At 40.2% G+C, this 10,787-nt stretch overlaps 2 protein-coding genes across 4 annotated transcripts in view; one reads left to right on the forward strand and one right to left on the reverse strand.

The window, feature by feature from the left end:
• Positions 1-1,850, forward strand: part of sytl4 (synaptotagmin-like 4) — a 12,266-nt gene extending 10,416 nt beyond the window's left edge. For all 3 annotated transcript variants that reach the window (XM_020592162.1, XM_020592171.1, XM_020592180.1), the window contains 4 exons: positions 347-449; positions 535-640; positions 723-931; positions 1,431-1,850. In XM_020592162.1, the coding sequence (XP_020447818.1) occupies positions 347-449; positions 535-640; positions 723-931; positions 1,431-1,579 (567 nt within the window). In that variant the 3' untranslated portion in view covers positions 1,580-1,850. The remainder of the gene's footprint in view (positions 1-346; positions 450-534; positions 641-722; positions 932-1,430) is intronic.
• Positions 1,851-2,541: 691 nt separating this feature from the next.
• Positions 2,542-10,049, reverse strand: srpx2 (sushi-repeat containing protein X-linked 2). Its single transcript, XM_020591361.1, has 10 exons — positions 9,953-10,049; positions 7,221-7,298; positions 6,813-7,004; positions 5,926-6,102; positions 5,419-5,542; positions 5,213-5,334; positions 4,924-5,103; positions 4,426-4,559; positions 4,193-4,314; positions 2,542-2,692 (listed from the first exon to the last, which is right to left on the reverse strand). The coding sequence occupies exons 1-10, from the start codon at positions 9,996-9,998 to the stop codon at positions 2,542-2,544; spliced, it is 1,326 nt and encodes a 441-aa protein (XP_020447017.1). The 5' UTR covers positions 9,999-10,049.
• Between the last annotated feature and the right edge of the window lie 738 nt (positions 10,050-10,787).

The following is a 10,787-nucleotide window of genomic DNA, read 5'->3' on the forward strand; positions in this document are numbered from 1 at the left end:
GTATCAAATACTTATTTGCCCCACTGTATATGTTGGTAGATGTATGTGAAAGAAATTGCAGCATATAAAATACCAAGACTTTGTTTAGGGTAATTTAGAAAGTAAGTTTCCATTATGTACAGTATACAACTATATAGTCTCTTTAAAGCAGATGTGGGCGAGTCGTTGACCTTATCTTGCCACTGCAGGATTTCTTTTGCTTGTTTTCTCTCTAACCTCCATTGGCCTCAGCCATCCAGTATTGATCAGGTGTAGAGGCTTGAATGTAAAGAGGAGTAACTTGTTTGTTGGACTGTTGTTTGGGTTCCGTGTTGTGTATCCTAAATAATGACTTTTTCTTTATCAGGCATCCTCTGCTGTGCCGTCTTCACCTTTTGCTCAGTATAAAGGAGAGTTGGTGATATCCTTGAAGTATGTCACACCTAAAATGCCAGCTGAGAAAATCAAAGGTAAGACAATGGTAAGAAAACAGCTATGTTTGATATACTGTACTTTGCCTCAGTTTTCAAAGTGTGTCTGTATTCTCTGCTTCAGGCAAAAAGGTAGCGACAGAGGAAGGAGAACTACATGTCCTGATTAAAGAGGCAAATAATCTGATGGCAGTGAAATTAGGAGGCACGTCAGATAGCTTTGTAAAAGGGTTAGTGGTGTTCTGTCGACTCTTGTCTGTTTTCATACAAGCGTGTCTTTTTAAAGTTAACTTGGTGTTTGGGATTCTGCAGGAACTTGTTCCCCACAAAGGAGAAGACCTCAAAGAGGAAGACTCCAGTAGTGAAGAAGAACCTGAACCCCCACTATGACCACACATTTGTGTACAAGGAGCTGGCTCTGGAGCAGCTGAAGGGGATGTGTCTTGAGCTCACTGTGTGGGACAGAGAGGCCATGTCGAGCAATGAATTCCTAGGAGGAGTTCGTCTCAGCTCTGGCAAAGGTAACAGAGAACATATTTTTGAATTAAACAATGACTGGGTTATGTCCTCCATCTTTTATCCTGAACTGCATTAGAAAGGGATCTCTTAATGGCCAATATGAACCAAAGGAACGACTACAGCAAGTAGAATCTTTTTCAGTGTTCATATAGACAGCTGACTGTTACTTTAAGACCGAACATTTCTTTTAATTGAAATTTAGGATTCAGATCATGGTTAGATCACTGAGTAGGGGGCAGCTTTTTAACTTGCATTGTGCTCTTAAGGTGAATTTAATTAATCTTAATAAAAAGAGAAAGTAGCACCTTTATCATTCCTTTTCTAGTTTAGATTTATTATCAAAGCCTTTGTCATAGAGATGTGCTTAATTTTAGATTACTACTGGAGCACTTAAAAGCTTCCAAGGCTTTTTCTCCCATGTGAAAACTGAGTAAAAGGAGCTTGCCATTAATAACAGGCTCTACTAATTGTGCATTCACTGCATAATCCTCACCCCTGTAGGCACTGTTAAAATGGGAAAGGAGGAAGTGGAAATGGACTCAGTTGGAGAGGAGGTCAGTCTGTGGGAGAAGATGATGCAGTACCCTGATTCGTGGGCAGAGGGCACTCTTCCACTGCGCTCCACTATGGGGAAAGTAAAGGGCAAATGAGGACTGCAGAAGAAAAGACACTGAAATGAGAGAAGCTGTAGCATCACCCCTATCCCCCAGGTGTGATGACCCAAAGTGTGCCAAAGCATCAGGACACCTTCTTTTAAGAAGATTGTCATTTTGTTTTTGTTAAAGTTCAGAATTTTTATTATTGAACTTCAAAATCACACAGAGCACTTAATACAAAAACGGTATCAGCATGTCATCCTTGTCTTTAATAATTGTGTACAGAATTAACATTAGGAAAACTTCGTTATAAACTGCTGTTATACAAAATTTCTGGTGTTGCATCCAAGAAGTTGTGCTTAGTTTAATCTGCACCGTCCTATCACATTACTGTTTTTATATATAATTTTATAAGCTGAATAAAAAGCCTTATTTGAAATTCAGTTCCTCTGTTTGAAGATGTAAATGTGGATTTTATTGTTTTACTCCATTTTAATTCCTCTGGAGTGTGACCACAGCCATATTTACCTGAAATACTGTTAACCTAATAAAAAGACTAACCCTAAAACTTGACTATCTCATCTTATTACACCGTATGTACCAGATGCCAGCTGGAGTCTTATCTGTTCACTCTAGTGTTTTTCATTAGTCTCGTGTGTGTGTGTGTGTGTGTGTGTGTTTTCTAGTTTATAATTATCAGGTTACTAATGTGGTTTCTTTGGCTAATTTGTATTTATGCTTCATAATATGTATGTATGCTTCTCTCTTAACCTTGTGAGCTGTTTGCTGTAGTTGTGGTGGCAATATTCTGGGCTCTATACACCTCAGCTGATGATTTAATATAAAAGAAACAGTGCTAGCACTTCAGTGTTGTATAGTGAACGTGAGGAACTGTGTTCTTGGCCTCCTTTCCCTCCTAATGTTCCTCTGGACCTGCTTTCTGCTCATCTATCCTTCCTCATTTTGTGTTAGTAACAGCCTACTGATGACATTATCACTGTGGCAACCAGAGAGGTTTATTTAATCACACAAGTCCCTGTGGAGCTCGAGCCTATCTCGTTCCTCTTCATTCCGCAGGAAGCTGTGGTAATGAAGCGCTCCCGGTCCAGTCCGAGCTCATCCAGCAGCACCATGCTGAAGTAGGTTCTGGAGATTCTGAATACTTGTCTACAGAGAAACATGATAAAGCAACTCTTTCATTAAAGGGAAAGTCCATTATCTCATACTAAAGGTACTTTAATGAATAAATTTTTTTTTATAATTTGTGACTGTAATATGAGTTGTCATGATGGCAGAGCTTTAGTGTCATTCAGTTCAAGGTTTCGGTTTTTTGTTCTGTAGTTTTGGTGCATTCTCATCACTCTTATACTTCTGGTTGCAGCAGACAGATGCCACACTGCCCTCAAGTGTCCAAAAAATCTAATATTGCAGGTTTAAAGCAGCATTGTTTTTATTTATTTGGCACTCTAGCAGCAGAGCAAACTAACACAACACTGACATACACTATTACCCCCTTATGCAGATGATATGCTAATGTTTTCACAAAAGTTTCCTTTAAATCCAGCTTAAGTAATCATGTTTCACCATACAGATGCAAACAAACACTGAGGTGCAAGCACCTTCTCTCTATATCACATCGTCAGCTGAGAGGAATGGAGGCCAGGAAATGGTCGCCACAGATACAGAAAACAATATCTGACAAGGTTAACTGAAAAACATAATAGTAAACATATACATGCACATAATAATAAATGACAAATGAAGGCTCAGTGTTTACTCTTTTTTTAACAATTAACCAACTGCCAAATGTTCAACTATGTCCACCAGCTAATCACTGACTGTCATTTGCTTCTAGAAAGGTAGTTTACAGTGAAAACATCTGCCTGCTGCATCTGGAAGTAAGGTGATTTCGAGCACCAAGGGGGAACCAGAACAGTGAATTTACAAGATGCTAAAATGCTGAGACCTGAGGAAAACTGGGTGATAATCCCCCATGTGTTCATCACCACAGGCAATCAACCCCCTTTTTATATTACAGTCATTTCATCCATTGTTAATAGAAGAATATTAATTAGTTTAGCTTTATTCTTAATGTTGCTAACTTGTTTACATTTATGGAGACACCCTTTCTGACTTCCCTAGGCCACTTCTACTTTAATGATTTCTGCCTACATTTCCCAGAGTGCATTGTACTACACTCCAAGAATGTGCTTCATGTTGCATTCAGCTGTGGGATTTGTGTACCAGTGTAGAGTCTGAAGGTTAGGGGTAGGAAGAGATTTTCCTGTCTGGAAAAAGTGAGCAGTTCCCCTTCTCAAACGGCACAGTTGGTGGAAACATTTTCATCTTTGTCTCTTCTAAGCTGAATTAGTGGCTACATGACTGTGTTTGGTGCAAACGAGTGGAAATTCCCTTACTCAGCAGTTCTTATGAGAAACACAGCCAGATTTTCATTGGTGATATTGTTTCCTCAGCCCGTCAAAATTCCATTAGTGCTAACCAGGAATTATGTTCCTTTTTAACATTGTTTATCTTTCAAGTGAGGAGAATGGGAGTTACTGTATATAAAACCATTGCAAGAAGGAATTTTTCAACTAAATGAACAGTTTTCGTAGAATGAATCATAAAACTGATGAATAACTAAGTGATGTAGTGTCTCACTGTTACCTCAAAACCTCGATGACTTCAGAGTTAAGCAGACTGTCCTTAATGTGGCCTGTCTCATGAGGTGGGGAGCCCAGGAGCTCGATCACAGTTACATGTCTCAGCTCTAATCCACAGTCTGATTTCTAGTGGGAACAAGGAAAACGGAGTCTGAGGTTCCTGTTGTTTATTAAGCTTTCCTAGAAACTGTTATTTTTGGGGGAGATTCATGTGAACTCAACAACAAGGTTCCTCACCTGTATCATGATGTTCTGCAGCTGGTAGTCCGGATCAGTTATGTTGGGGGCTGACACGATCAGCAGCCTCCTCTTTTCATAGAACTGATCCAGGAGAGCAGAGGCTGTCTTTACATCTGATTTAATCTCTGTCGCTACAAACACACAAGGACACAATCACATTCTGCATGTATACCATCTTACATTCCTGTTAGTATTATAATGTAAACAGGTTTTATGTGACTGAGGTTCCAAGAAAGTTTTCTCTCTAAACATTCCAGATAGATTCATATCTAGATTAAAGCACATTTCAAAAAGGAATTACAAATTTGCCTAATTTAAAACTGAACCAGCTACAACAGTAAAATGCTCATTAAATCATACATTAGTCACAAAGATAAACTGTTTTTTAAATAGTTTTATCGGTAGTTTAACTAAGTAAAAATGTGTACTTCTTCCAGTAGTGGTGCAATATATGCAGCAAATCCAAAAGCACGTTACTGCAAGCTCAGTCCTTACCAACACACTCAGCGGGGCTTCCGTCCCAGTTGCGGTCGAACTGGCAGACACGACTAGACACCCCCCTGAGTTCATATCCTCCATCACAGAGGTAGTCACATGTTGCACCGTAGTTATTCCCATCAGAGGAGCAGGTGAGGGAGCCATGCATTGGTGGAGACAGCTCTGGACACCTTCTCACTAGGAGACAGTGGGAATAAGAAATCCAGTGTGTCCTCCTCTTAAGTTACAATACTGTATTCAAGCTAATGTGTAATAGTATTTAATCTCATTTCATAAATCAGCTTACCCTCAACACGTACAATAAACTTGCAGGTAGCTCTGTTCCTGGCTTGATCGTACACTTTGTATTGGATAATGTTTGCTCCCTCTTTAAAGTCAGTGTCAGGCTCCTGGCCTACTAATATTACCCTGCAGAGAGACAAGTGAAGGCCAAATGTTTAATTCCATTTTAAAGTGAAGAGGGACAGCCAGTAAAGGGATGGAGCAACATACTCAAGTGATTTATCAGCAGTATCTCTGGCAGAAGGGGGGTCCCACGTCACCCTGGCAGTGAGTTTTCCAGGCTCAGCAACCTTGATTCTGGACAGAGGGCACTTGATCTTTGGAGGATCAGTATCTGAAATAAACAGTTGAAGACTTAAAATATTAGACTTTAAAGGAAGGAGGCTGGTTTTAATGGCCACATCTTTTTTGGACCATTATAAAGAGCAGAACGTGAAGACTGTAAAACTGCAACCACAGTTCTGGATTCAGTCCAAAGAACAAAGGAGCAGGAAATATGCTTGATTTTGTCAGAGTGGAAGCCCTGGGAGCTAGGATTGTGAAAGAATTATGGAAAACTGGACAGCAAAACAGATGGCATGAATTTAAGCAGCAAGCTGAAACTGTATTTGATAGTCAACAGTTGTCAAATAGAATTTGACAGTGCTGAAATTCCATTGCATAAGACATCTCAGTTTGCACACTGGGTTAGCTCTACTTGGATCTGCACACATGTACCTAAACAATCTGGCTGTGCTCCGGTCCACGATCCCCCATGCTGACAGGTGCGTGAGTGTTCCCCCTCGATGCGATAGCCGGGGTTGCAGGTGAAGTCACACCTGGAGTCCACCACAAAGCCACGCGTGCATGTGTATCTGCCATGTGGGATGAGGGGCAGCACAAAGCAACGCATTTCTGAAGAAATGTCACCACAAAGACATAAAGTACAGCACACTGAATGTAAAGGTTGAAACAATCACACAATCAGTATACACGCTGGTGATATTCTGTAACTTCTGTTACTGTCAACAAATCCCATGAAAAACCAAAGTCAACATTGTTAGTCCTTATGTCAACATGGCTTCTCCTACTGAAGACCTAAAGAGTTAATCATGAATTAGTACTTTCTTTTTTTAAATGCCTAAATAATTTCCTAAAATAAATGGACACTGGCAGCACAGTGGTTTGCGCTGTCGCCTGCGTGGGTTCTCTCCGGGTACTCCGGCTTCCTCCCACAGTTCAAAGACATGCAGCTTAGGTTGACTGGTGACTCTAAATTACTGGTACGACTGAGTGTGGGTGAGTGTGGTTGTTTGTCTACAGGTCAGCCCTTTGTGACACTATGTGGCACTGACTCAAACTAAAACAGGCCACGCTTTTAGTAATGAATGAACATGTCAGTCAGTGCAACAGTGTGACTCATTTCTGTGTTTTTAATAGACCTTGAACAGCAACAGAGCTCTATGGTACAGAGGAATAAGCTGAGTTAGGCTTTGGCTACACAGACAAAACTTGTTAGTAGGATCACTCTTCACTGTTTCATGGGATTTGCTGATTATATGAAAAACACAGAATATCACCAGATTCATCCTCATATGGAAACTTAGTTCTCAGCTTCCACGTACTGCGGCAGTGAGCAGTCCCAGACCACAGTCGGCTGGCAAGGCACTGAATCAATCTCTTCCCTATCAATCGGTATCCTCGGTCACAGCTCATCTCACAGTGGGTGCCCAGCGAGCTCCTGTAGGCTCTGCCTCGAGTGGAGTGGCAGGTCACCTCCCCATTGGTCAGACTCAAAGAACGACACCAGCGTGGGTCTGTTTATGAAGAGTAATCAAACACAAATCTGTGTGAAACACTAATGGTGGATAGCAGGGTGCTACATCGCTCATAACAGCATCATCTGATGTCAGACTTCACACAGATATGGAAAGAACTCTGATAATAGATTGCTGTACTGTGTATTCCTGAAGGTACTGTATATACTGTCATATCGCCCAACCCAGGTGAGTGTGTTTTTTTCCATTACGCACTGTTGTAGTCTAGTTGAGGAGTGTTGTCTTCTTCTGTAAAGTCGCTGTAGCTGTCATTCACTATGGTCCCAGAACCAGCTGAAACAACAAAACACAGACATGGAAAATAGCATTTTTATGTGAACAAGACATCAATCAGATGCTAAACTTGGCTGGCTCTCTGGTCAGTCAAACATTACAATCCATTAAGTTTCAGTATGAGGGCTGTTACAGTATATAGGTCATATAGAGGCAAACAGGTGTGCAACTGATTCTCCCAACACAATCTCATTTGCATAACTTCCTTTCAGGTTTCCTTTCACACAGGCTCAAAAAAACATTCCAGTCCATAGACACCTGGATTTGCAATCAGTGACTCTAACGGAAACGCCTGAGGCACAGAAAACATTACAGTCTTATCTTGTGAATGGTATAGAACCTACTTTATGCTTTCATGAAGGGACATAAACCTTTATTTTGTAGTGTTTTTTGGCTGTCATTAAACAGTAATATGAAACTTTTAAGTCAAAACAACTTAGGACAAACTGCATGTTTTTATTACACACTTGGAGATGGTCCCTCTTACTCATCTCTTTCCGTGCTATAGGCAGAATGACTCGTGCACTGGCCTTCTTTCTGCCCAATAAATCTTTTTTTTTACTATTTTCCTCCTTTCTCAGCAGTTGTAGGTCAGGCACATTGTCCCTTAAGAAATCCTGAAAATAACTCCATGTTTAGAGCTGAGTGCCAAACTTTCCAGTCTGTCAGCCTCCACCCCCACCTCAAGTCAGTTCCTGTATTGCCTCCTTTGCTCCAGCTCAGTTGTTTCTGTTTTCTGGCACACTTGCCCTCAATAGAATTAAGTTTACTTTAACGCAGCTTTTAATAATGATACTTCATGTTCTGAAGCTTCTCCAGATTATTCCAGTGACAGAACTCATTGTCAGCATTTTTCTCAAAATGAGCCCAGTGTTTCAGTCAGTAACACCTCCCTAGGCCTCCTTACAGAGAATTCCTCACAGAGGAAATAAACAAGCTCAGCTCGTCAGCCTGTTGGGCTGCACTGCAGAGCTAAAGTACAGACAGACACACGACAAACTTTACTTCGGGCACCTACTAGTTGACAAGCACTATCATGCATGCAGCAAATGAAAATCCTTTCTTTAAAAATACAGAGATAAATCTTCTGAAGAGGTGAAAAGTAACTATTTGTTCAAGTTCTCAAACACAAATTTGAGATACTGAGATGCATGTACTTCACTTGAACATTTTATTTTCATCATAATTCTACTCCACTACATTTAACTGACAGATATAGTTACTAGATATTTTTCAGGTTACAATTTTACACAAAAGCACAATGTATAAGCTTATAAAAGCCAATACACTGTTAAAGATGGCACCAGAGGTTCCATATGGAATTACTACGCTGATTATTAAATTATCAAAGTAATCGCTGGACACCAAGATGCTGACACATTCTGAGCACCAGGCGCCACTGACAGTGCAGACTTCATAACATGTAGTGAAGGCAGAGTGAGTCCATGCTGCAGCGATGAGTCACACCAGAGGAAGGCATGTAGTCTGACTGTTTGCCATTAGAAATGGATGAAACCTCAAAGACGAGATAACGACCAGCATCCTTTCAATCATCAACTGAGCTTATGTGTGCTCCTGAGTGGAAGTCAGGTCACGTTATTATCTTGCAGGATTAAATGAAGGCTTTAGCACACTTGGTCCACAGGGGACACCTCAGTAATTAACTGGCAGAGATTGGAGCCCAGCTGTAATTAAGCTACCTGGTCAGCAAGTAGAGAGAAGCACCTGAAGAGAACTGCAGAAAAAGAATTCAATTCATTTTGACTGGACTGTGGCCAGTTGCATTTTAGGAGGTGTCATAGAGGAACTGCAACCCAACTCTTCATCCCTGAAGGGAGGAGTGGGCTTTACTGAATTCATCTAGTCTCCTCAGAACTTCAGCACATCTGCATTTAATACAATGGTTATTGCTGTGAGATGAAGGTATTTCCCAGCTGCAGAGAAGGAACATGGATGTCTGTGTGACTTGAATTATCAGTGATGGAATGTAACTCATGTTATCTGAGTTACCCATACTTGAATATTTTACTTTACTTTTACTTGACATGCGACAGTATTGTACTTTTTGCTTCAGTATTTTTATCCAACAGCTTCAGTTACTGTTTAAAAATGAAAGTTTTATATACAAAACATCTGAAACATTATAGAACATGGTGCACTCTTAAATGCTGAACTACTAAGATGAAATGATTAGTAGGTCATCAGAAATTTAATCCATAATTAAGTCATCTTTCATGCAAAAATGCCACAAATCTCACAGTTTCACCTTCATAAATATGTAATTTTGGTGCATTTCGGTCTTAAATTAAAGCAAACTGAATAATTTGGGGAAATGAATATATCATGTTGGCCTCTGGGGAACTGTGCTGAGCATTTCTCACTATGACACTATTTTAGGCCAAACTAAATCAGCAGATTAATTAATAGCCTAATCATTGTTGTAGTCTTCTATATAAGCTAAACTAGTTGTACTTTAATCAATTACTATAGTGAAAAGTCTTGCGTACACTCTCCAACTAAAGCCTGTTATTTAAGCAACATTTCCAGTGAAGGACTTTGGCATGTAATGGAGGATTTGTACATTCTGACGACCATCGCCTGACTAAAATCAGTATTAATAAACCTGGCCTTTATGTTTAGACTCGTGAACTCACCTGTGAAGAATAAAATGAACACAACGACAGATTTGCTGGGGCGCATGTCAGAAACACAGGGATGACGCTCCTGGGAGGAAGAAGTTTTTTTTTTTTTTTTTTTTTTTTTGCTGGAGTTCAGATCCAAGAGTGCAACAAAAGAAGGACAAAGTGAGGCTACGATCCCGAAAAAGTTTACAGTTGGTTTGACAAAGGATTTGGTTTAATGATCCCAGATGAGGACAACAAGCGCTGCCGCCACACAGGAGTCTCCGTTGTGTTCTGTGGCGCAAGGATCCTTCTGGTTTATCGGCAAAGTCAAAAGCCACTTGGTGGCACTGTTGGACTTCTGGTGTGTGTGTGTGTGTGTGTGTTTCCTCCCACAGCTGCACCAAATAGCCTGTATTGATTGGGTCATTTTGTAAAACCCTTCCCCTTCTGATAAGTCTGGAGAGTGAAGGTTATTATAGGCTACAGATGCAAATAAATACAAAATAAATGCTTATACTCACTCATTTTATGTGACTGAGATCAGTGATGACTTGTAATGATAGCCTTCATTTTTAATTTCGCCTGATTAGGATGCACATATGATCATGCACTGAATCCTTTCTGTCTTTTCATTGGTAATGGGAACTTGACAAAGTTAATTCTTGTGTTTTTATTATCTCATGGCGCTATTTTAAAGTTATAGCCTAATATTTATTGCATGTGGCACCTCTCAAAAACGAGTTTACAAAATGCTTGACATGGGCTACATAAAAACAGAAAATAACCACACTTTGCAACAGACCTGACAAGGCTTGTTGTTATATCTCCACTTAACCTAAACGACCTAACATTGTCGTTGCTGTTC

This window comes from Monopterus albus, unplaced genomic scaffold, assembly GCF_001952655.1.
Source record: "Monopterus albus unplaced genomic scaffold, M_albus_1.0 scaffold2.1, whole genome shotgun sequence".
Classification (NCBI taxonomy): Eukaryota; Metazoa; Chordata; class Actinopteri; order Synbranchiformes; family Synbranchidae; genus Monopterus; species Monopterus albus.